Source organism: Mauremys mutica, unplaced genomic scaffold (assembly GCF_020497125.1).
Source record: "Mauremys mutica isolate MM-2020 ecotype Southern unplaced genomic scaffold, ASM2049712v1 Super-Scaffold_1427, whole genome shotgun sequence".
NCBI lineage: Eukaryota > Metazoa > Chordata > Testudines > Geoemydidae > Mauremys > Mauremys mutica.
Window position 1 is genome coordinate 159,955 of NW_025423352.1, and position 25,937 is coordinate 185,891.

At 48.7% G+C, this 25,937-nt stretch overlaps 1 protein-coding gene across 4 annotated transcripts; it reads left to right on the forward strand.

The window, feature by feature from the left end:
* Positions 1–213: 213 nt before the first annotated feature.
* Positions 214–25,937, forward strand: LOC123361402 (E3 ubiquitin-protein ligase TRIM21-like). 4 transcript variants are annotated; one of them, XM_045001422.1, is made up of 13 exons: positions 214–303; positions 1,863–1,970; positions 11,930–11,962; positions 12,259–12,291; positions 12,396–12,428; positions 13,840–13,928; positions 15,492–15,512; positions 16,602–16,622; positions 18,647–18,652; positions 18,946–18,972; positions 22,469–22,489; positions 22,594–22,620; positions 24,940–25,937. In XM_045001422.1, the coding sequence occupies exons 6-13, from the start codon at positions 13,886–13,888 to the stop codon at positions 25,317–25,319; spliced, it is 546 nt and encodes a 181-aa protein (XP_044857357.1). In that variant the 5' UTR covers positions 214–303; positions 1,863–1,970; positions 11,930–11,962; positions 12,259–12,291; positions 12,396–12,428; positions 13,840–13,885; the 3' UTR covers positions 25,320–25,937. The 4 variants fall into 4 exon arrangements, with proteins under 4 accessions (XP_044857357.1, XP_044857359.1, XP_044857358.1 ...); XM_045001424.1 differs by lacking the exon at positions 11,930–11,962 and having other exon boundaries at positions 1,863–2,221; XM_045001423.1 differs by lacking the exon at positions 11,930–11,962.

The following is a 25,937-nucleotide window of genomic DNA, read 5'->3' on the forward strand; positions in this document are numbered from 1 at the left end:
CAGTTCATTGCATTCCCCTAGGCTTGGGCTCTGGCCCTGACATCTCTGTGGAGGGACATCAGGACGGAGGGATCAAGGTGGTGTGTCGTTCATCCAGATGGTACCCACAGCCCGAGGCTCAGTGGAGAGATCTTCAGGGACAGTTCTTACCATCAGCCTCTGAAAACATATCCCAAGCAGCCGGTGGCCTGTTTCAAACAGAGATTGCCATTATTATAACAGAAGAGTCCAACCAGAAAGTGTCCTGCTGTGTTAGGAACCCGCGTGTCAACCAGGAGAGAGAGTCAGCAATTTACATAGCAGGTCAGTGCCGCACATGGACAGACTGAGACACTGCAGATGTTAGTGGGGAGCACTTACTAGAGTGTCTCCTAGTAGTGAGGTCTTGAGCATCCTCAACTCTCTTTGGATATATCTGGTGACTCAAAATAGTTCTATGTAACGTTTGTGGGCTATTCAGACTGACGTGTAAAATGGCTGCACTATGGATCCCCTACTGCAGTTCAGACCCTGGCAAAACTCCCATTGCCTTAAAGAGTTAGAACTGAGGGTTCAAACTGTAACTTGTATTGAATTGCACAAAAGTCAGGAAATGCAGAACGCCACAGGCAACATAACCTGGACCTCCCCTGTGCACATACAGCGTTTTTTGTTTCATTTCGTGAGCCTGATCCTGCATTCATTGTACAATGAAATTGATAGGGAGATTTGCTAGGCATAAACAATCAAGCCTATAACGTGTAAATACAAAATGTTACCTAAATCCAGCTTAACATTTTAGAAAAACAGTTCAGGCTTTTTGTACTATTTCCTAGCTAATAACAATTATTATAGAACCAATATTTTGTCACTGTAATAATAATTTTGCATTTGTAAAGCACTATTCATCTTCCATCTCAAAGGGCTGTAACATTTCCCTGTGGCATGCCCAGTGCATCAGTTTCACAGAGTCACCTTTGACTCCCTTCCTGGTCTTCCTTGAGGGCATCCAGTTAAGGTTTCCAGCTCCCAGCTGTCATCTCTCGTAGAAAGATACCTGCATCTCTCTCCTTCCAGCCTGTGGGGCTTTGATTTACAGTCCCCTCTGCACCTCACTGTGATTCCCCCAGCAGGTCTGCTCAGGCTCCAGCACCAGTGTAAAGAAGGTGCTGTCCTTTTGCTCACCCAGGAAGAAAGCCATGACCTTTGAGTCTGGTTTAACTGCCTTTTATTCCAAAAGTCTCACTTTGTCCTCGCAACTTCCTGGAAACAGATAAAACCCGTCCCTCCTCCTATTCCCCAGAAGGTCAAGCTTCAAGGACTGGGGAATTTGCATAGCCACTGTTGCGGAATATTGTATTAATCACCCCCTAGTGATTCTAGATTCTGTAGGAAACCCCTGCCCCCAGTGAGCAAGGAACACACTGTATGTCTACACTGCAATGTAAACCTGCCCTCAGACTCAGGCTTTGTTGTTATTAAAATCCCTGTGTGGTTGAGCTTCCCTGAGCACAGGAGAATGTGGAGCATCAGTAACTGGTTACAGCATTCTGATCTCGAGGGCCAGTCTGCACTGGTTGCAGCCCTGACATCCGGTAGAGAAGCCTAGGGGCTGCTCTAAGTTACACCAGTGGCAGATGGGTGTAGTGGAGCTCTGCCATGCCCCGTGCCTACCACTAATATCCCCATTCTTATTAATTAACCATGTTTGGTAACCAGATTAGCACTCGGAATTTCATTGGCTTAATAATAAAACTCAAAGAAGCCACATTTCACGTTGTGTTTCCCTGTGAGATTCTTTTAACCAGTCAGTGTCACCATTTTCTCAATGTCCTGTCTTCATTCTACATGTGTTTGTTCCTAAATCAGTATTTCTCCTGCAGATCTCTTTTTTCCACGGGTCTCTCCCTGGGTGGTGGCTCTGGTAGTGATCCTGGCTCTTGTGATTGCCCTGGCCCTCTACTGCATCTGGACACAACGCAGAGCAAAAGGTAAAGGAACAAGAAGGGAGACTGCAGTGCGCTAGGGAAAGATTTGCATCAGCCATTCCTGGGCAGTCATCATCCACAGCCAATTATCTCCAGCTGCGAGGATTGCTGGTGCATGCATCAGTGTCATCCCAAGTGGGATTTCTGAAAATGTGTCTCCAGGACTTCTTTCTGATGACATGGAACCACACACTGGGTCCAATGCAAAATTAGGCAGCGTTCCTGGAACACCTTTGTATGGCCCTAGCGGAAAGGTAAGTACAAGCAGCATGCAGAAGCCACTCTGGTCTGATTCCACATGGCCAAAGTCTCAGCGTGCACATGCATTTAGTTCACGTCATTAGCTCTGTCAGTGGTGTCTGGCCAGAAACAATGGCATGACCATATGGAATCAGACCAGGAGTCTATCCAAGCCAGGGTCCTGTCTCTGACTGTGGCAAGCATCAGCTGCTTCAAAAGGAAGGTGCAAGAACTCCAGAATAACCAGCGAGCAAAGATTCTCTTGTAGGCAATGGCAGTAGGGTAAAGAAAAAGCTGAAGTCTTTCTCCTAGTCCTCCATTGGCTCAGAAGGTCCTTTGGACTTGATAGACATTCAAGGAATCTCCATTGCACCTTGAAGCAGGAAGTCCATCTTCATACAGACTTGGAAGACCTACAGATAACAGCATGGGCATCGGAGGAGAGGTGCACGTCTGCAGGGAGTCTCCAGACAGAACTCAACTTGGGAATTTCACTCACTGATCTCATTGTGTCACATTTCAGAAGTGAGGGGGGAAGAGAATGCTCTCTGCGGCATGTTCTGTCTCTTTGTGATGTGCCCAGTACAATGGGGCCTCATCTCGGGATGCTGCCACATTACAAATACGAAAGACCACAATGTTCTAGTAATCTCAGCTACACTAGTGTTCTTCCAGGGTGATTATAGAGGTCCTAGCACCACAGAAAAGTGGGTAACTGTGGGATAAGTAATGAGAGACGCCGAGGTTGTTTGGCTTCTGAGATAAATTAATTGTGCTGGAGCTGCATGTGAAGACCTGGCCCTGGGTCTGTTTTCATTGGCTATTTAACTGTAATTAGGATAATGAGCTAGACAGGTGTGTCGGATGATAATTATCCCTATTGGTTACAGCTGTTTCTGTTCACTTAATTAATCAATTTGTTATTTCCTTATTGCTGAATGAAATTGTATATAAGAGCATGCTGGGATAGAATAAATCAGAGCTCTGCTTGTGGTCAAACTGGTTGGTCAGACTTCGTTCCTGCTCCTGCGATGCAACAAATGGTGACCCCGATGTGATTCATGAGGATAGTGTTGGTGGCCTGAATTGATAAAAAAGAAAAGGAGGCGCGCCTGAGTCTCAGCGTCGAGCGGCAGGAAAAAAAAACAACAACAAAAAAAAAAACAAAAAAAAAACCGCAGGACGTCCGAAAAGGAGGGGCGCGCCTGAGTGTCAAGCGGCGGCTGCAGGGCGTCCGAAGAAGAAGGACGCACCTGAGCAGAGTTGTACGGCTGGGAGCCGTAGAGCGTCCAAAAGGAGGGGCGCACCTGAAGCCCAGTGTCGAGCGGTAAGCTGCAGGGCGTTTGAAAAAGGGAGGCACACCCGAACCTAGAGGTGAGCAATTATTATGGGAACTGCTGCATCTGCAGAGGAGAAGACGGTGTATGAAATTCTGACACGCATCATGGAGCGGAGGGGAGAAAAGCTCCCCTCTGATGCATTATCCCGCCTACTACAGTGGGGACGTACAAGGGGACTTTCTATTTCACCCAGTACAATATTTGATAAAACTGTGTGGGAGCGGATGGGCTGTGAGCTTTGGAAATCAGTGGCTCAGGGTAACAAGGAAGCCTTCTCCCTGAGTCCAGTATGGAAGAAGACAACAGAGACAGTAGAAGCTTTTGCGGCCGAGGCAGGAGTACAGGCGGCCCTATCTGACCTTTGCCGCCCAACGTCCGGAATACCCTCCGTTTTGCCGGTTGGAGCCAGGGATTTTTTTGGTGGTGAGGACACAGTGATACCCTTGGCTTCCGACCCCTTCCCTATGGATGATGTTGCCTCTGCTACGATGCCATTACCCTCCAACGTAGCTATTGGCCCTGATATAACTGATCCTGCTACGGTCCCGCTGCCCCCCGATACACCCGAGCCTATGGAGACAACTTTGCCGTATGCACCCCTTTCAAAGCCGTGCCGTATCCACGGGACCTGGGGGTGTCATGAATGCGGGGAAGCAGAGGAGGCTCGGGTGGAACATGTGCCATCACAGCCATATTCTGATTTTACTCAGTTTACCCGGTCTGATGCTCTTTATGAGGAAATGGAGCGCCAGGGTCGACAACTGCAGGCCATTTTTAACAAATTGGATCAAAAACAAGGTTTTCCAGCTGGATCATCACGGTCACGTCTTCACGAGTGTTTTCGTCCGACTTGCCCTTCTGCCCCGCCTGACCCCGGGGACCCTCCAGACCCGGTGCAGCGTTGGCATGGGGTCATAAAGGAAGCCATCCTTGAAGGGCTAACACCTGAGGCCTTTCCAGTATTTACGCCAGATCCTCGACATCCTAATCATCGACAATGGGCCCCGTTGGATTGGAAGTTGATCCGTGAGGCGCAGAAATCGATTATGGCTTATGGACTAGATAATCTATATGTACATTCTCTTATCGAACAGGTATTTACGGGCCAGGCGATGTGTCCGTACGATGCGATTAAGCTAGCTGATCTGCTTCTTACACCTACACAGAAACTGTTGTGGAAGGATGATTGGGCCAAGAGAATCGACTTGGCCCTTGTCCGTAATCTGGATCTGCCGGACGATGACCCCCGGCGCGTGGCCACTACTGAGATGCTTTTGGGAGCCGGCCGTTTTGCTGACCCACATTTGCAAGCCCGTCTTGAACCCCGGATCCTGCAGCAATCACAGGAACTAGCTTTGGCTGCCTTTAAGGCGGTGCCCCAGATGGGGAAGCCGAACCCGCCCTATGCTAAAATTACACAAGGCCTATCGGAACCATATTCCACCTTTTTGGATCGTCTCCGAGAAGCTATTGATAGATCCCCTAATCTGACGCCAGAAGCCAGGACTGCAGTTGGCCTTGATCTTGCCACCCAGAATGCAAATTCCACTTGCCGCCGTATCTTAGCTACCTTGCCCAAGACTGCGTCCCTGATGGAAATGATTGAGGCATGTAATAAGTCCACTATGTTTGAGGAGACGGATAAGGCAGCAATTCATGCTGAGGCACAGGCCTCTGCACTGGCCGTGGCGTTACGACCTCTGCTCGGGCGACGGTGGGGGGCTAAAAGATCGACCCGGCCAGCCGGCCCTTGTTTTAGTTGTGGAAGACCCGGGCATCTCCGGCGGGACTGCCCTATGCAAAATGGGCAGCGAACCTCTGATATGTCATCTAGAGCTGCAACTGGCGCTTGTGCACGATGTAATAAGCGAACCTCTGATATGTCATCTAGAGCTGCAACTAGCGCTTGTGCACGATGTAATAAGTTTGGACATCATGCCATTGACTGTTGGGCGCGTTACAAGAAGGATGGAACACCGCTGCCGGGAAACGGATCACGGAGCGCCCCTCGGAGGAGCGCGACGATACAAGTACCTCCACCCACCAACCCGGCTGCCTGGAATACCTCACCGGAGCAACCCGTGGCAGTGCCGGAGTGGACCTGGCCACAGCAACAGATGTAGTTCTAGAGACTGACAAAGTTCAAGTTCTTCCTTCTAACACTGATGGCCCATTAGGATCTGGACTAAGTGCTCTTTTGATTGGCCGTTCGTCAACATCGAAACAAGGTATTTTTGTTTTACCTGGCCTTATTGACGCCGATTATACAGGGAACATTGGGATAATGGTACGCGCCCTCTGCCCCCCTGTAACTATAATTGCTGGCACGCGCATTGCTCAATTGATACCCTTCAAGGGTTGTGTACCCCGATCGACCCCGATTGATCATGGGTCTCGAGGATTTGGATCCACTAGCCCTCCCCAAATTGCTTTTGCTATGGACATTACTTCGCGCAAGCCCACCCGCACTGTTCGGCTTCAAGGGTCCGATGGGCGGCAGATTATTCATGAAGCCTTGCTGGATACAGGGGCCGATGTGACTATAGTCCCCGCTCGGTTTTGGCCAGAATCTTGGCCCTTGCGGGATGCCGCCACACCTGTGACCGGCATTGGTGGGACTCAGTTGACTCGCATTAGTGTGAATTTCATTACCGTTACTGATGTGGAAGATCCGGCCACGAGCGCAAAAGTTCGCCCCTATGTAATGCCGGCTCCGATCTGGCTTTTAGGTCGGGACTGTTTAAGTCAGTGGGGCGTTGTGTTGCAAAATTCACCTTTTGCTTAGCGGCCACTGAGGGGCGACCGATCCTACAGCTGGAATGGACAACCACCACGCCGGTCTGGGTCGCTCAGTGGCCGCTGCCCAAAGATAAGCTCGCCCGGGTGCATGAACTTGTGCAGGAACAGTTGGCTATGGGCCACCTTGAACCTTCTGTTAGCCCTTGGAATACCCCTATTTTTACTATACCTAAAAAGTTTGGGCATTGGTGTTTGTTACAAGATCTGCGCGCTGTCAATGCTGTAATGAAGGATATGGGCGCCCTCCAGCCTGGGCTGCCCACACCTACTATGCTTCCGCACGGATGGCCTCTACTTGTTGTTGATCTTAAGGACTGCTTTTTTACCATTGCCTTGCATCCCGCGGACTGCGAGAAATTTGCCTTTTCTGTGCCTTCTATAAATAAGGCTGCACCTGCCCGACGGTATCAATGGACTGTTCTGCCACAAGGTATGAAAAATTCTCCTACCATTTGTCAATCTTATGTTGCTTGGGCTATAGCACCCCTGCGATTGGCGCACCCTGATTGGATTATTTATCATTACATGGATGATCTTTTGTTTACTAGCGCCCATTTTGCTATGGATGCGGCGATTGCTGAAATTGACTCAGTTTTGCGAAAGGCTGGGCTGGTGATTGCTCCAGAAAAACTTCAGCGGCGAGCCCCATATCGGTATCTTGGTATGGAAATTACGGATTCGATTGTACGCCCGCAGACTTTGACCTTTCGGATGGACATTCATAATTTACATGACGTTCAGCGCTTGGTGGGCGATTTGCAGTGGATCCGCGGTCTTTGTGGTATAACTAATGAGGATCTTGCGCCCTTGGTTCAACTGCTTCAGGGCGGACGTGCTCCGGACGAACCTCGCTCTCTGCAGAGTCAGCACCAGGTTGCCTTACAAAATATTGCAGGTAAACTTGCAACACGTTATTCGGGACGTGTTTATCCGGACTTGCCCATTTTTTTGGCAATTTTTTCTAACGATGCCTCTTTGGAAGCTTTACTTTTTCAATGGCATGAGGCCCTTTCCGATCCACTGGTGGGCATTGAATGGCTTTTTCCACCTTCGCACTATACCACGACTGTGACTACGCGGCTTGATGCGATTGCTCATCTTATTTACATGGCCCGATGCCGTTTGTTGGCCATTGCAGGTATTGACCCTCATACCATTTATTTGCCCTTTGATGATGTTACTGTGACTCATTTGCTTGCTACTCACCTTTCCTTTGCACTTGCCACCATGGATTACGCCGGTCACTTCAGTAGCCACTTTCCCTCGCACCGAATTTTTGCTACCGCGCTTCCTTTGGAAAAAGCCCTGATGTTGCAGTCTAGTCCAGTTGCTGGTCTCACCGTTTTCACCAATGCCAGCGGCAGTACCCAGCGTGCAGGACTTCTTTGGTTTGTTGACGGCCACTGGCACCATGAGTTCGTTCTTGCTGAAGGCTCCCTGCAGGTTCTAGAGCTTCGTGCTATTGTTCGCACCTTTGAAAAATGGCCCGATATCCCATTGAATATTGTCAGTGCCTCTCTGTATGCCGTAGGTGTGCTTCAACGTTTAGAACGCTCCCTGTTGGGCCGTGTTACGAATTCTGTTTTATGGACTGCTCTTCTTCAGCTATGGCATCTCTTAAATGCTCGACGGTGCCCTTATTTTGTTATGCATATTAGGAGCCACTCTGGATTACAAGATGGTCTTGCCGAGGGCAATGCACTGATTGATCATTTAGTTGGCGTTGCCCATGTTCCGAATTCATTTGCCCAGGCACGGGTTTCCCATGAATTTTTTAATCACTCTGCCCATGCTTTAGCATGCCAGTTTGCGATTTCTATTACTGACGCTCGTGCTATTGTGGCCTCTTGCCCTGATTGTCAACAGCATGTGTTGCCCCTTGTATCTGGTGTTAATCCCCGTGGCCTATTATCACTTCAAGTTTGGCAGTCTGATGTTACCACGTTTGCTGAGTTTGGCACCTTGCGCAATCTTCATGTTACCATTGATACCTTTTCTGGTTTTACTTGGGCGACAGCATTAGCCTCTACTGGCTCTCGCGATGTGATTAAGCATTGGCAAGCATGCTTTGCCGTGATGGGGGTTCCTACCCTCATTAAGACTGATAATGGCGGGGGTTATGTTTCACATCGCACTGCCCAGTTTCTTTCCCACTGGGGTGTGCAGCACTCTACGGGTGTTCCTGGCAATTCTACTGGACAAGCTATTATTGAGCGTGCTCATGCCTCTCTGAAGGCGCTCCTCTTAAGACAAAAAGGGGGGATTCGCAGTGAGCGGGCAGACGTTTTGGACAAGACGCCTGCCGCTCGCTTGTTGAAAGCTCTTTATGTGCTTAACTGGTTACATCTTGGTAAAAACAGCCAGGTGCCCCCCGCGATTAAACATGTCAGCGGGATGACTGGGGAAGAGCAGGGTGCGGTCCCCCGACCCTCGGTCAAATGGTTTGATTATCAGCAGCAAATATGGAAAGGACCAGTTGACTTGCTAACATGGGGCAGGGGTTATGCGTGTGTTGCCACTGATGCAGGTCCCAGGTGGATACCGGCGAAGTGGGTCCGGCCTTGGCTGCGTCCTTCGGAGTGACGGCAGGCAGATGCGGAGGAGCCTCACGAGACGCGCTCAGACGCCGCGGAACCAGAGCCCCCGGAGGAGAACTATTTGTTAGCTCTACCAGGACTTTTTCTGTTTGATCCTCCGTGAATGAGTTACTTGCCTGAAATGATATTTTGTGCCTGAACAAAATTTGTGTACAGGCATTTAGTGTACCATACAATTATTATTTAGAATTAAGATTTATGTTTTGTGTTCTTTGTTATGTTTGTGTTGTCTGTTTTCTGGCCAGAATCGTTGTTGTGTTGTCATGTGGTTTGATGTGTCTTTCTTAAGACCCCCCCACCCTCAGTGTCAGTTTGATCACCTGACAGCTGAGGGATGTTTCAAAAAAAAAAAAAAAAAAAAAAAGGGGGGGGGGCCTGCAGAATTTACATCATTTCTGTTTATTGTGTTTTTGTTCGTTTGATGTTTTTGGAATTATGTTAAGGATTGTATGGTCATATAGGTTGATTTTATAAAGCTTTAATTTTTTGGTTTTTTGATAGGTTATAGTGTTATGTTGTTATGAGTTGGGAATGTTTTCCTTTCTTTTTTCTCTCTCTCTTTTCTCCCCCTTTTCTTTTTGATTTTGAATACAGGGGGGAGGTGTGGGATAAGTAATGAGAGACGCCGAGGTTGTTTGGCTTCTGAGATAAATTAATTGTGCTGGAGCTGCATGTGAAGACCTGGCCCTGGGTCTGTTTTCATTGGCTATTTAACTGTAATTAGGATAATGAGCTAGACAGGTGTGTCGGATGATAATTATCCCTATTGGTTACAGCTGTTTCTGTTCACTTAATTAATCAATTTGTTATTTCCTTATTGCTGAATGAAATTGTATATAAGAGCATGCTGGGATAGAATAAATCAGAGCTCTGCTTGTGGTCAAACTGGTTGGTCAGACTTCGTTCCTGCTCCTGCGATGCAACAGGTAACAGCCTCATTGGGGGATGTGTAGGCAGGCATATTGGACTCCCAGCTGAGTATCATCAGGTGTTAAGATTCCTCATACTGGCCAGATGAGACAAGCCTGTGGCTAGCTTTTCTAGCTGCCATTACCTCAGACAGGCAGCTTTTGTAGTTAGTGCCTCCAGCCGTACAAGAGCCACACTCCTGTTTTCGTGACGAAAACTCTTTCTGCCCAGGCGAAGTTTTTCTCCCATTGTTCCTTGGAAACAGTTTCCCCGTCACTTCATTTTAGCCATTAGTCATAGTTCATTGCATGCCATCCAAAATCCCAGGACCTTGCAGCCTCAAAGTTCCTGCAGCAAGATGTTTAAAAGTTTGCACCTTTTGGCATCTGGGAAACCATTCGCAGAAGGAATCAAGGCTCCCTCTACAAGGTCCCTAGCTGTATTACAAGAAGCGACTGAGCATCATGAGAGGAAGATTTGCAAAGCAGGTTTCTGTTCTTCTGCAGAAGCATCCTTTGATCAGGGGCGACTCTAGCAATTTCGCTGCCCCAAGCACGGCGGCACGCTGTGGGGGATGCTCTGCTGGTCGCCGGTCCCGCTGCTCCAGTGGACCTCTGCAGATGTGCCTGCGGAGGGTCCGCTGGTCCCATGGCTCTGATGGACCTCCCACAGGCATGCCTGCGGATGCTCCACCAAAGCCGCGGGACCAGCGGACCCTCTGCAGGGACGCCTGCGGGAGGTCCACCGGAGCCGCCTGCCGCCCTCCCGGCGACCGGCAGAGCACCCCCTGTGGCGTGCCACCCCGAGCACGCGCTTGGCATGCTGGGGCCTGGAGCCGCCCCTGCCTTTGATAGGAAGGTGTTACTGTATTGGTTCCCACATAATTCCTTAAATGAAACAGCCTTTGCTGGGGGGTGGGGGGAGATTCTATTTCTGCAAGTTATTCTACTGCAATAATATTACATTTGTGTTTTATACTCCCTCAGCCCCACCTTCTGTGATTGCATACTTCCCATTAGTGATGAATGGGGAGAGAAGCTGTGCAGCAGAATGAGAAATTTCTTACCTGGTCATTTTTTTTTCTGTTCTCAGCATCTCTTCTCATTCATCCCACCCTGCTAGTCTGGTAAATGACTGGAACACAGCGTGGAACAAGCTGATTTTTTTTCTCTCCAGGGAGCCGTAGACATATAATTGCCTTAGGGTTAGAGAACAGAATTCCAGGCTGTCTCTCTAGTTCCTGGAGTGTTTCTGCAGCTTTGCAAGAATTCTTGTGGTGGACTGAGCTGAAGGGTGGGGCTTAGTCGAGGAGCCTCCAGTAACAACACTGGTCCCCTCTGAATGCCTCACCCAATAGAGATGGAGGAGGAGGGAAGCTGCTAACAGGGAAGTGTCTCACCTGACACGGTTCTCTCATTTCCAGCTGTGTTTGGATCCTGGGGCTGACAGCCCAAATGGGTGAACTTCGAGTGGGAAAGAGCTGATCTTAGGGGCTGATGCTCATTTGCATATAACTTATTGGCTCGGCTAGACAAAGGCACCTCCACCCCTTTCTGAGCTAGGCACCCACCATCTGCCCCAGCCCTACGGGGAGCTGTTTCCCAGGTATCACTAGGGCCGGGGCAGGTGCCAGCCACAAAGCCAGGAGCTGGGCTTGGATGGAGCCAACCAGATCCCATCCCTTATCCAGCCCAGGTCAATGCCCCATTACCATTGCTCACTTCCTGTCCCCGGCCCCACAGTCAGGAGGTGGGGGGAGCTGTGGCCGTTCAGGGGATGGGCACAGAGGGGAGCAGACACCTTCTCTACCCCACTCCCACAGCAGCCAGATCTGACAGGAGTGTGACGGGGCCCAGGCAGTGAGGATGGCCCCTCGGGGAGACACGCATAGCAATCCCTAGAAATGCTAGTCAGTGGGGCCCGGGCAGTAGGGATGCTGAGTGAAGGAACATCAAGACAGATCTGTCTGTGGGTCCTGTCTGACTGCCTGCCTCACTTGCATAAATTACATGAATAGCAGGAACTGCACCATAAACACAAGGTGAAATCTCACCTTTTTCCTCCCCCCTCCCCCTAGAGACCCTGCAAACTCATATGAAGAATCAGAAGGGTAAGTGTCTGGACCCACAACATTACCTGAGTAGGGTCATCTCAGACAGAGCAGGGTGAAATCTCACCTGTATTAACTAAGTACTGGAACGATTTACTAAGGGTTGTTTGGGGTGGATTCTCCATAATTGGCAGTTTATAAATCAAGACTGGATGTTTTTTCTGTAAGAGCGGCCGTAGGAATTATTTTGGGGACGTTCTCTGGCCTGTGTTATGCAGGAGGTCAGAGTAGATGATCACAATGGTCCCTTCTGGCCGTAGAACTTAAATATCACCTCTGCCCTTTTATCCCTCTAGGGATTCTGCTAACTGAAATGGAGCATGAGAATGGTGAGTGTCTGGGCCAGTTACATTAGCTGGGGGCGAGGGGGGGAGTGTCACCATCATAAATACGGCAGGGTGAAATCTCACATCTCCCCCTTTTCTCCCCCTAGAGAGACTGCAATCTGAACTGGCGAAACAGAAAGGTCAGTGTCTGCGATCCACAAAACCCCACTTGGCTGACGCCTAATCCTGTAGGCATCTAAACTCACTCAGGGCATAAACCCGAGCTCTAAAAGTTCTCCTGTTGTCTAAGTTTCTGTCTCTGGGCATGCATGCTGCTGTCTCAGTCTAGGCATCTGAGCACCTACCTCCCACCTGAATCTCAGCATGATCCACAAACCAGGGGAAGATGGGTGGAGGAGTGTCTCTCTCACCTATGGGGCCTGATATGGTAGTGGTGGGAGTAGAGGAGGACCTCCCTTATAATCTTTAACCCAACAGTTAGGGGACCCACCAGGGTTGTGGGAGACTTTGGGTCAAGTCCCGCCTCTGCCTGATGAGAAGGGATTTGGACAGGGATCTGCCACCTCTTGGATGAGTGCCTTAGCCACTAGGCAGTGGGATATTCTGACACGGGGCTCCCCCTATCCCCTTTGCTGAAGTTGTTAAACTTAATTAACTATTAAATGGGAATCACTATAATCCTCTCTCCCCCTGACCATTTTGTGTGGAGTTACACCTTTAGTACTGAGCAGCGGGAAGTCGACCTAAGTTACGGTACTTCAGTTACGTAAGTTATTGTAACTGAAGTTGACGTAACTTCAGTTAACTTACAGCGGTGTCTACACCAGGCTGTGTCAATGGGAGATACTCTCCCCGCTGACTTACCTTCTGCATCTCACGGAGGTGGAGTATAGACGGGAAAGCACTCTGCCATCGATTTCGCAGGTCATCACCAGACCCACTAAATCAGCGCTTAGCTGGAAGTATAGACAAGCCTAAAGGCATGTGCCATACTGTCTTGCATGGAACAACATAGGCACCTAAGCCACCTGACTGCAGGAGAGGGGTTCCCAGCTTTGGGTCACCAGCAGTGAGGGCTTCTCCCTCCAGCCCAAGGCACCAAACCCCTGAGAAAGGCAAATGCCCCCGTTATTGGCATCTCCCATTGGCTGTCTTTGGCAGCTGCCTACCTGGTGTGCTGGCTTTTGTGGATCCCATTCGAATGGGCCATCTCTTGCCATTCAGTGTATAGGGAGCCTTGACACACCTTTGGGGTTACCCAAGGTGTCTGGGGTCAATGATGACCACCTGCTTACAGTGGGAGCCTTGTCTGTGCCCACCATAGGAAACGCTCCCACAGCTTCTGGCAACACCGGCACTCCGCTCTGGGCTCCGCAAGCCCCACCCTCCCTCTCTCTCTCTGCAGACTAGCAACTTACACACCCCAATCTGATACACTGAATTGCCCAGTCCCTTGTCTTCTGGACACCTGCAATGCACCAGTCCACTGCCTCCGTGGAAGCAGGGCACCCCAGTTAACTGGCTTCACCTCAGTTCAACACTTGTTAACACAAGGCACTTAGAGTAAAACCAAACACGTTTATTTTACAGATCTTGAGATAAAGATTCAAATAAAAGCAAGCAAAAGGATTATAATATGGAGATATACCTCTCTCATAAAACTGGAAGGATGTTGAAAGGTCAGTGAGTTTATTCCCCTGCCTTCCCAGCAGGACCAAGTACTGTCCCTAACAGATTTTTTGCCCCAGGTCCCTAAATGGCCCCCTTATGGATTGAACTCACAGTTGTGGATTTAGCAGGATGTGCAAACCCCTGAGCTATCCTTCCCCCTCTTATGATTTTCAAACATAAGGTGACAGGTAAAAGCAAAATATAAAATGCACTCTTATACCCTGTACGTCTTAAAGTACTTTCCTGTCCAACAAGGTATGTTTCACTCAGTGGTCGATCCAAACAGCACTTATCCAATCCAAAGAGTCTGGATCCACCTTTCATGAGACACTCCTGCTAGCAGAGTCTCTCTTCCATAATGGGGAATATCTTGTGCGCTTTCTTCTCCTCTTATACAATCCTAAACTATATTGTCTTTTCATACTCAGGGTGTTTCATTAACTTCAGCTCAACTCTGATGGTCCCCAGTCAGAGTCTTCTCTTGGGGTCCGTTTGTCTTTGTAAATGCTCATGCCCGCATCTGCCCCAGGGTGTAAACATAGGGATGGCCTGGGATGTCAGCAGGGCTGGTGCAACCATTTAGGCAACCTAAGTGGTCGCCTAGGGCACCAGCATTTGGGGGGCGCCATTTTCTTCAGCAGCGGCCATGGTGGCCGAATCTTCGGCCCTCTGGTCGCCACCGGCATTTAGGCGGAAGGAGCTGGGGCAGGGGAGCGCGGGGAGGGCCGCCTGCAGCAAGTAAGGGGTGGGGGAGCACACAAGGGAACTCTCCGCCCCAGCTCACCCCTGCCCCACCTCCTCCCCGAGCACGGCGTGGCCGCTTCACTTCTCCCGCCTCCCAGGCTTGTGGTGCCTAAGCTGATTGGCGCTGCAGGCCTGGGAGGCGGGAGAAGTGAAGAGGCCACGGCATGCTCAGGGTGCTCGTGCACGGAGCAGGGGTGAGCTGGGGCGGGGGCAGTGCCTCAGGACAGAGGGTGGGGAGCTGACGCAAGTGGGGCGCCTCAGGGCGGAGGGGGGGAGCTGCCGCAAGGTGGGCGCAAGGTGGAAGTTTCGCCAAGGGCGCAAAATATCCTTGCACCGGCCCTGGATGTCAGTGTCCTCACTGCTAAATGAGTGAGTTCTGAGACTCACCCAGCCTCAGGTGAGCTGTTTTACCTTCAGTAGTTTTGGGGAACATAATATTCTACATGTTACAAAACTATTTTTCCCTTGTACAGACATCTCACAATAACTAGAGACCACAAATGACCCTCTCTTTGATGAGCTTGTAATACGCTTGCTTGGGCATGTCTCTGTCACAAGCCAAGGCCCCTAACTCAGGCTCTGTGAATCTCATTGTTTTCCCTATGATTTTTCTGGACAACTAAAAGTTAGACTCTGTGATGCTCAGCATCACAATACCTAAGACCCCTTGTGGATCCAGCCCTATGGCCTCAGTATAATATAGACAAGGGGAACAGATAGAAAGCAAGTGTCTGTGCGTACAATGATCCGTAGGGAAAAAAATACTGCTGTAAGTTTGCCATCACTTAAGTCAACTATGTCACTTTATGTCTCTTGTTTATTTCTAGAAAAACATCTTTCAGAGAAAGGTAACATTTCTTCATTACATTTTAAGGGGGAGGAGATGGAAAAATCTCAAACTTTGCAATGAATTTCTTGGATCTTCCAGGCAGCTGTTAAGGGATCTCACTATGAACTGAAATTGAGATTGGTTTGTTCTCTGTGCAAAGACGTTCTCCATCTTTGCCCCTTACTCAATATGTCCAGAGTGTAAATACTTTCAAAAGTGTGCAGTGCTTTAGGAGCCAAAGTCCCAATGACTTTCAGCAGAACTTGGATGCCTCAGTCACTTAGGTGGTTTTGAAAATTTTACTGACAGTGGCTGGGAGAAGGCTGGTGCTGGGAATGGCGTTATGAATTTCCAGCCTTTCAGACAATGAGGCTGAGATTTTAAAAGCTGTCTCAGAAATCTGGACGCCTGGCAAATTCCTGTTTGAAAAACACCTTTTTACTTGTTAAAACTTTATTTGCCATATATAACAATTTATAGGTAATTTTCAAAAAACCCTTAACTTCAAGCGAACAGTTTTTATTCAGGGATAGTTATCTGTGATGAATAGTCCCTTAAATGTATATTCACTAAATGTCCCAATTAAGCAAAGTATTTAAGAATCTGCTTAATTTCTTTGCTGAATTAAGCCCTAAAAACTTGTGTTCTTAAGAATACAGAAGTGGCCAGTGCAAATCAGATCAGGGACCACCTACCCTGGGATTCTGTCTCTGACCTGCACTACCAGCTGCTTCAAATGATGACGTGAGAAACCCCTAGTGGCCAGTGATGGGGGACCTGTAACCCCCTGCCCACCTGTCACAGGAAGGAGGGGGCGGGACAGGATATAGAGCTATCTCATGGAGCCAGGAAGCCCTGATCTCTGGTCCAGGTTTCTCTGTACAGTATCCGATGTGTGTAAAATATTACATGTAACAACAGGGACAAGAGAAGTTGGGTCAGTTTCCCCACAAGCAGCCAGCCCCTGTGCTGTGCTCTGCTTAGCATCTTAAGGCAAAAAACTCTCAAGAACAGTCATAACACCAGTGAGGGGGATATTACTTGTATCTTGACTATTGCACATTAACTTTTGTGACTCAGGATTAATTCACATTGTCTTACTTTCCAGCGGAATATGAGGCAATGGCAGGTAAGTGTGGTTTTACTAGGTTTCATCAAGCTTAATCTTGGAAAGTGAACACTGAAAATGCTGTGTATAAAGTAAACTGATGTGTGGTACTTGTTACAGTGACACACAAGACAAGGGGAAATCCAGGCCTAGGACTGATAACATACAAATAGAGATTTTTAGATAGAAATAATAAATGGAAAATTTGTGGCAAAGTAATATGAATATTAAGTTTTATTTTTCACATTAACCCTTGGAAAAAAAATCACAAACAAACTTCACTTTCTGTCTTCAGAGAGATCTTGTAATAGTAAGCAGAGGTAAATAGTGAGGTGGCAAAATTTGGAGAGGATACAAGACTACTCGAGAGTTAAGTACAAAGCTGACTGTGTTAAAAAGGGATCTCACAAAACTGTGTGACTGGGCAACAAAATGACAGATGAAATTCAATGTTGATAAATGTAAAGTGATGCACATTGGAAAACATAAACCCAACTATAGATAGCTCTGGTCACCCTATTTCAAAAAAAGATATATTAGAAATGGAAAAGGTTCAGAAAAGGGCAACAAATGAATAAAGGGTATGGAACAGCTTCTGTATGAGGAGAGATGAAAAAACGGACTGTTCATCTTGGAAAACAGATAAGTGGGGGGATGTGATAGAGACATATAAATGGTATAGAGAAAGTAAATGCTATTTATCTCTTCTCATAACACAAGAACTAGGGGTCACCCAGTGAAATGAAGAGGCAGCAGATTTAAAACAAACCAAAGGAAGTATTTCTTCACCCAACACACAGTCAACCTGTGGAACCCCTTGCCAGAGGATGTTGTGAAGGCCAAGACATTAACACGGTTCAAAAAAGAACTAGAGAAGTTCATGGAGGACAGGTCCATCGATGGCTATTAGCCAGGCTGGGCAGGGAAGGTGTCTCTAGCCTCTGTTAGCCAGAAGCTGGGAATGGGTGACAGGGGATGGGTCACTTGGTGATTCTCTGTTCTGTTCATTCCCTCTGGGGCACCTGGCACTGGCCGCTGTCGGCAGACAGGACGCTGGGCTAGGTGGACCTTTGGCCTGACCCAAGACGGCCGATCTTAACAATAATTATCTCTGACAAAAAAGGCCCAAGCCTCCAAGCTCGCCACAGCCACACTCCTGCACCCATTGCCTTGCTTGGGGCAGGACTGGGCCCTCTGACCCCTGCTGGCTTCCACAGAGCACTTGTAGGAGAAGGAACATGTGCCTAATCCTGCACAGAGCTGAGCACCCTCTGCTCTCACTGGGCCAGGAGCAGGCTCAGCATGCCTGGGATCATCCCTGCATGACCAGATGATGGAAACGCAAAAGAAGAGGTCTTTGAACTGGAGGCCAGAATCTCTCCTGTGCCAAGATCTGCTTGGAGTATTGTACTGGAGAGGGGGACAGTAGGGAGTTGGTTATGGCTCCTGAAGTCTCAAGATGCCCCAGAATCAATCACTGCAGCCCCTGTTTACTCCAGCTGTCTGTGGTCCCCAAGCATTGGCTGTGTGATCCAGTTCTGCCCCTCTGTCTAAACCCTATGACTCCTGACATGCCCCTACACCACGCTGGCATGGTGGGGGCAGTTGGCACAGGGGTGGGCTATGCTGCTTTCCCCCAGCTGAGCAGTCCCTATGCTGGAGGAATTCTCTGATGTCCTGTTAGGGCCCAATTCAGCCAGTCTGCACCATCCTTGCATGAAATGACCAGAGCAGGGGAGGGAACCTGGCCCCTTTTTCACTAAAGACCCAATTCTGCCACCTTGACTCACATGGGTGATCCTCACAGGTACAGTCCCATTGATTTCTAGGATGGAGGTTATGCAAGATTGAATGCAATAAAGCAGAAGCTGTAATTAATAATTAGAGGCCCAATCCTGATGTCCTTACTCAGGCAGAATTCACATGGAACCCAATGTAATTTGGGTTTAGAATGGGGTAGTTTTATCACTGATCATCTCTACTAATTGTTTATTGTTGTTTTATTCCTTTTTCTCTGTTTTCATTCCCATGGACCCCTCCGGCAGAACAAAGTAAGCTCTGGTTTTAGTTTGTGTAGCTTAATTTTTTAGCAATTTTTAAGATAAGATAATTGGAGATATACTAATCTCCTAGAACTGGAAGGGACCTTGAAAAGGTCATTAAGTCCAGCCCCCTGCCTTCACTAGCAGGACTAATTTTTGCCCCAGATCCCTAAGTGGCCCCCTCAAGGATTGAACTCACAACCCTGGGTTTAGCAGGCCAATGCTCAAACCACTGAGCTATCCCTCCCCCAATTTTTGTCTTCAGTCTGTAATTTTTGTGTAAACTCCCATTTCTGTTTCAGCACGTGACATAACCCAAAGATTCACAGGTAAGCAAAGCTGATACTAAATGATGCTCAGCCCTGTTTCCCAAGGGGTATTCTCTCCTCGTCTGGTCACCTTATAGGGATAAAATGTCAAAGTCAGTGTGAAAGTGCGAGGAGCTTGACTATTGAGCTACACCCTCCAGGTGTCGACGGCAAGTGGCGTCATCGAGAGGCATCCCCGCTGAAATGCCGCTGAAATTCGGTGACATTTCGGCGGGTGCTCTCCCGGGGGCCAGGACGCGGGCGCAATAACCTATGTGAATAGCTGTAATGATTCCTTGCGGTACTGCACAGGGAGAGTAACCATTTCTGCCCTATCTCTACTAGAAATAACTCCTAGGATTGCATGAGGATTTTTCATGGCCAGATCACATTGGTAGCTCATAGACATCCTGTGATCAACCAATATACCCAGGTCTTTCTGCTCTTCTGTCACTTTCAACTTAAACTTCTTCACCTTATACCAAAAGTTGTTAGTCCCGAAGGGCATGACCCTGCACTTTGCACTGTTAAATTTCATCCCATTTCTATTACTCCTGTTTTCAGGGTTGTTCAGATCTTGTATGATATTCCAGTCTTCCTCCATATTGGCAATACCTCCTGACATTGTGTCATCTGAAAATTGTATTGGCACAAAAAGTGGGAGTGTGCTAAGGTCTTTAATGAAAATGTTAAATAAGATTGGTCCCAAGACTGATCTTTGAGGAACTACACTAGTAACTCCCTCCAGCCTGACAATTCACCTGTCAGTATGACCTGTTGTCATCTCCCATTTAAATAGTTCCTTAACCACCTTTCAGTTGTCATATTTGTCTCCAGCTTCTCCAATTTAATTAACAATTTCCCATGTAGAAATGTATCAAATGCTTTACTGAAGCCCAGGTAGGTTAGATCTACTACATCTCCTTTGTCTAAAAAATCAGTTACCTTCTCAAAGAAGGAGATCAGGTTGCTCTGGCATGAGCTACCTTTTGTAAACCCATGTTGTATTTTATCCCAATTACCTTATGTCCTCAACTACTTTCTCCTTCAACATTTGTTCCAAGACCTTGCATACAATTGAGGTCAAACTGGATCAGTTTTCCCCTTTCTTAAAAATAGAAACGATATTAGCAATTCTCCAATCATAGGGTACAACCCCTGAGTTTACAGATTCATTAAAAACCTTGCTATTGTGCTTGTGATTTCACATGCCAGTTCCTTTAATATTCTTGGATGGAGATTATCTGGCCCCCAATTTGATCTCATTGAGCTGTTTGAGTTTGACTTTCACCTTGGATATGGTCATTTCTTTTCCATATCCTCATTCCCATTAGCCAACCTGCCACTACCCCTAAGCTCCTCATTACCCTTATTAAAAACTGAAGCAAAGTATTCATTTAGGTGTTGGGCCATGCCTAGATTACTTTAATCTCCACCTCATCTTCAGTGTTTAATGGTCCCACTTCTTCTTTTCTTCTTATTTATGTGGCTATAAAACCTTTTACTTATTGGTTTTAATTCCCTTCATAAGGTCCAGCACTGCTTGGCTTTTAGCAATTCTCACTTTTTCCCTACACTTTCTGACCTCCAAGAGGGAGTTTTCCTTGCTGATCAATCCCATCTTCCATTCCTTGTAGGCTTTCCGCTTTCTCTTAATGCCTGTTTCATATGCTTACTCATCCAGTTTGGTCTGCAACCCTTCCCTAAAAATGTGTTTCCCCTTGCGTGGGACGCAAGCTTCTGATTGCTTCTGCAACTTTGACTTAAAGTAATTCCAAGCTTCCTCCATATTCAGATCCTTGAGTTCTTTAGTCCAGTCCACTTCTCTAACTAATTCCCTTATTTTTTTTTAAATCAAGGATCCTAGTTGCAGCCATATTTTTGTTTATCATTCCATTTAGTTTAAACTGAGTTAGCTCCTGATCACTCAAATCAAGGCTCTCCTCTCCAACCAGTTCTTCTACGAGATCCCCACTACTCACCAATACTAAATCTAAAATGGCATCACCTCTTGTTGATTTGGTGGCGATACGGTGAAGAAATCTTTCAACCTTCTCTGCAACCTCTGCCTCGGTTATACTGCAGGGTGACCTGAGCACACCCCCAGTCGAAGATTTCCCCCAAGAAATGTGTGTCCTGCACTGCCCAGCCCTCTCCTGGACAGTACAAAATATTTTAAGATGTTATTCTTTTAAGGGAATAATATGCCATGTTATTATCTCACATAATTATTCATATATTTCTATTTCAACACACTGGTTTAGATAAAACAGTAAAACAAATGTATTAACTACAAAGAGAAAGATTTTAAGTGAGTACAGGTGATGAGGCACAAGTCAGAAATGGTTACAAGAAAAATAAAGATAAGATGTTTACCGAAGCTTAAACTTAACAAACTATATTAAATTCAAGCATTTTCTTATCACATGCTCCAGCAGGTTACTGACCAAACTCTCAGGTCAGGTCCCCTTCCCCAGAGTCCAATGAGGGCTTCCTTTTTCTCTTCAGGTGCAGTGAATCTGATGTGCAGGGACAGAGAAAACGGGGGGCCTTGGGGTGGTTTCCCTCCTTTTTATAGTTTCAGTTCTTCCCCTCTAATACACACACCTTGAAAAAACATTTCCAGCTGAGACACAGAATCTATTTAGGAGGATATTTCCGGTTAGTATTTTTCTTCCTTTGTTTTCCCTTCCTGCTTGATTAATGCAAATTAAGCAGAGCACATATTCCTTTGTTTAGGCCAGACCTGTTTGCCAACTTCTGTTTGGGCTCAGCTGTGGGGCTTGGAACTTGAGTTAATAACACTGTACAGGGGAATCTTAAAACATCACGGACAAATTTGTCACACATATTTTACCAGGGAAGTACTGATCAGCAAATGATGAGTTTTCAAACGATACCTTTCAAGGCATACTTTGTACAAAGATTATTACAATAGTGCATAGAGTGTGAGTACAGGGGTGTGTTCTACCACAGAATGTCTCTCCCGAACACCCTCTATGGTGATAATCAATATAAAGAAATCGGTTATTCTCACCATTGTCCTCACCCTCCTGAATTGCTCCGCTCCCTTTATCCCTGCTGATCCAAGGGACCCACTGATTCTCTCACAGGCTTCCTGATTCTGCTAGACTGAAATAAATCCCTGGTATTTGTTTTATATCTCTGGCCATTCACTCTTCTAGTTAAACTTTGGCCTATTCAGTCCCATCATACTCTTCACCCGATGCACTTTTCTCCTTTTACTGACTTCACAGGGTTAATATTTTAATATTTTCCATTTGCTGAAGGATCCCTCTTTGGCTCTCACAGCCTCTTGCAGCTGGCAGGATGGGGTTATTGTGTTTCTCCCCTTGCTGATTCCTTTGTTGCCCAGGAGCTGCCAGGCTCTGGTTGCTGATGTAGCCTCCTGGCTGAGTCTAAGGATTTTAACTTCTCTGCTTTAAAGTCTTTTTGACTCGCTTTCCTTCTGCAACATAATGTGATCCTGACTCGTTTCTCTGTGTTTTGTTTTTAGCCAAACTCCTGGCTGAGATCAGTAAGTTCCATTCCCCCCATTATCACCCTTGTGTGACATTGTTTCCTGTTCAGAGTGTCGGTGTTCACGGGCGTTCTCACCTCTCTCTCTGTGTTTGGTTACAGGGTGGAGAAGCGCGCAGCTCTACGCAGGTACTGTACAAGTCGCTGATATTTTATCCATGGGGAGACCCACCTCCCCGTGGGAGCTCTTGGCTCCTTTCCCTACACAGAGCATTTTCCTATGACATTCGATAGGCTACAAACAGCTGTCTGGGTGTATGTGCACCCAGCATGCTGCCTGACCATACGTATGTACTGGTGAAGGCTGGGAGAGTCTGGGCAGCTCCAGCAGGAATTAGAGACCCCAAGGGACATGCACACACATTGCAGCACCACTGGCCACGGCTCCATGTACTCTGGGGTATCCTGCCGCACACAGCTGGGAGGGAGGGGGGCACTCAGGTCAGTTACACAAACAGTGTTGGGGTCCTGTTGTGGTTGCCCCCTCTGAGGTGCAAAAAATGGGACATCTGCCTGCTCCACATACACCCCCTGTCTCCTCACCCCGGGCACTGTGTCCCCTCCCACCCTGGGAGAGGAGACCAGCCCTCTCAGGCTTCTGTTCCTGTCACTGCCCTGGGCACCAGCCTCACAAAGCAGGGCCTGGCACCAGATCCACCCCGTTACCATCCGGCAGTTAAACGTCACGGTTGGTACTTCCACCGTGGTGACTGGGCCCTACCAGCTCCGAGCTCCTCATCTCCCGCTTGCTGGTCCCAAGACACTCTGAAGCTAGCGCTCCCTTTGAGCAGTCACTGCCACCCCACAGCTTCCCCCACTACAGCCACTGGCAAACCCAGGACTTTTAACCTCCTGCACAGACTCAGATTTCGCAGGACAGTGACCTGAACAATGGGCTGATCCTGTGAAAACCTGGACAGGTGGCAACCCTAGCTCCTGTCCACACAAGCCAGTAACACCCAGCTGAGCTGGTTACAGGCCCTGGCAGGGATGCTGAACTACCAGCTGCTGTGATCACTAAGATTGTTAACTCCACCGTGTGCCACACACCGTGCTTAGAACCGCCAGGGCCCTGGACCCAGCACCAGAACAGCTGTAACCTAGACTCATAGCAATGCAGGGTTGGAAGGGACTTTGCGAGGTCGCCGAATCCAGCTCCCTGCACTGGGGCAGGGCCTAGACCATCCCTGACAGGGGTTTGTCCAACCTGTTCTTACAAACCGCCAGTGCCAGGGATCCCACAGGCTCCCTTGGAGCCGGTCCAGAGCTTCACTGCCCTGAGAGTGAGAAAGTGTTTCCTAATCTCCAGCCTCAGTCTCCCTTGCTGAAGATTCAGAGGGGCAGCCGTGTCAGTCTGTATCCACAAAAACAACGAGGAGTTCGATGGCACCTTAAAGACCAACCGATTTATTAGGGCATAAGCTTTTGTGGGGAAAAAATCCACTTCTTCGTACTCCGTGCACCTGAAGAAATGGGATTTTTTACCCATGGAAGTTGATGCCATAATAAATCTGTTGGTCTTTAAGGTGCCACCGAACTCCTTGTTGTTTTTCCTGAAGATTGTGCCCCTTGGACAGGCCCTCGCCCTGCCCGCTGGGGGTGCTCAGGGTGTTGCCAAGTGTGAGTATTGTTGTTACCGCATTGCGGGGGGAAGCTGGATGGGCTGGTTTGGCAGGGGGCAGTGATGGGAGCTTTCACTTCCCTGTCACCAATCTCAGCCCAGCCCGAGGCCAGTTCTTAGTGGACAGGAGCTCACATCATAACTCACATTAATGGCAACCACAGGGAGATCAAGACCTGCATGGGCCGCAGGGAGAGAGGTTCCAGCAGGGGTCAGGGCTGAGCCATGTCAGCAGCACCGTGCGGGGCTCACACAGCCGCTGGGATGTCCTCGTACCCCACTCAGTGCATGGAGCTCCAGCTGCCAGGGTGTACATGCCACTTCTCGAGGCTACACGTGGGGGGGTGCCTTGCCCAGATTGGTCTGCTGCAGGGAGAAGGGGGAGTTCCCTTCTCCTGCTGTGCCTGGCCCCAGCCCTGGCAGTGGGGAGCAGGAGGATGGATGCGGGACCAGGTGCTGAGTGAGCCAGAGTCCCCTCAGCTCAGCCCCCATCCCCAGCAGGTGGGCCCAGGCAGGGAGCAGGAGCTGTCACCCCAACCAGGCTGGCTCAGCTGCACAGAGGCAGCGACCAGGAGCAGCTGGCTTTGGCCACATCAGAAAGGCTCTGTCCCACTCCCCGCCCAGGCCCTGGGGCACAGGTGCAGTGGGAGAAGGACAGAGCTCTCCCCGCTCCCACAGGTAACATGGGGCAGGAGGAGCAGGGCAGCCCCGGGCTGGGCACAGGGGAGAAGACACATGGGGTGGTCACATGTCCTACCCTTTAGATTGTGCCCCCCTAGAATGGCCAGCCCCTGGCCCCAGCACTGACTCTGTGACTCTCTCCCCAGTGGATGTGACTCTGGATCCCAGCACAGCAAATCCCTACCTCATCCTGGCTGAGGATCGGAAACGTGTGACACGCCGAGACGAGCGCCAGGATCTGCCTGACAATCCGGAGAGATTTGATACTATGGCGATTGTCCTGGGCGCTGAGGGATTCACGGGCGGGAGACATTACTGGGAGGTGGAGGTTGGAGGAAAGAATCTCTGGACTCTGGGGGTCTGTAGGGAAGATGGGCGCAGGAAGGGGCATATACTATTTCTACCGAAGAATGGATACTGGACAATATGGCAGCATGCTGGGCAATGCGAGGCCAATGCCTCCCCCCCCGACCTTGCTGTCCGTGAGCGTCAGGCCCAGACGGGTGGGGATTTTCCGGGACTATGAGGCGGGCGAGGTCTCCTTTTACAATGTGACTGACAAGTCCCATCTCTTCACTTTCACTGACACCTTCTCTGGGGTTCTCCGCCCTTATTTCAACCCTGAAAACAATAAAGGGGGCACAAATATGTGTCCCCTGATAATCTGCCCAGTCCCAGCTCAGGCTGGAGAGAGTCTCTGTCCCGGACAGTGAAACCCACAGCAGAGACTGTCCCCTCCCAGCACTGACCAGCCCCCAGGCGTTTCTCCTGCCATCCCTCCCCTCTCAGTTCCCAGCATCAGGAATATTGGCAACCAAGCAGCCCTAGAGGGGGGAGCTGGCTGCAGGGGCAGAGGGGTGTGTGGGTGCTGTGCCCAAGAGTGGGGAGGAGGCTGCAGCAGCAGGGAGGGAAAAGCCCAGTTTACAAGATGTGCAGGGTGGGGGAGATGAGAGAGGTCTATAAAATCATGACTGGTGTAGAGAAAGTAGATACAGAAGTGGTGTTTACTACTTCTTCTAACACAAGAACTAGGGGTCACCAAATCAAATGAAGAGGCAGCAGGTTTAAAACAAACCAAAGGCAGTATTTCTTCATACAACGCACAGTCAACTTGTGGAACTCCTCGCCACAGGATGTTGTGAAG

What these genes read in the sequence shown, in the direction of transcription:
- LOC123361402 (XM_045001424.1), top strand. Translation starts at nt 13,886, where the DNA reads ATGGAGATATACCTCTCTCATAAAACTGGAAGGATGTTGAAAG. An exon ending in AAAACATCTTTCAGAGAAAG is followed by an intron (nt 15,513 to 16,601) that starts GTAACATTTCTT and finishes CTTACTTTCCAG; the next exon opens with CGGAATATGAGGCAATGGCA. An exon ending in AAGCGCGCAGCTCTACGCAG is followed by an intron (nt 22,621 to 24,939) that starts GTACTGTACAAG and finishes CTCTCTCCCCAG; the next exon opens with TGGATGTGACTCTGGATCCC.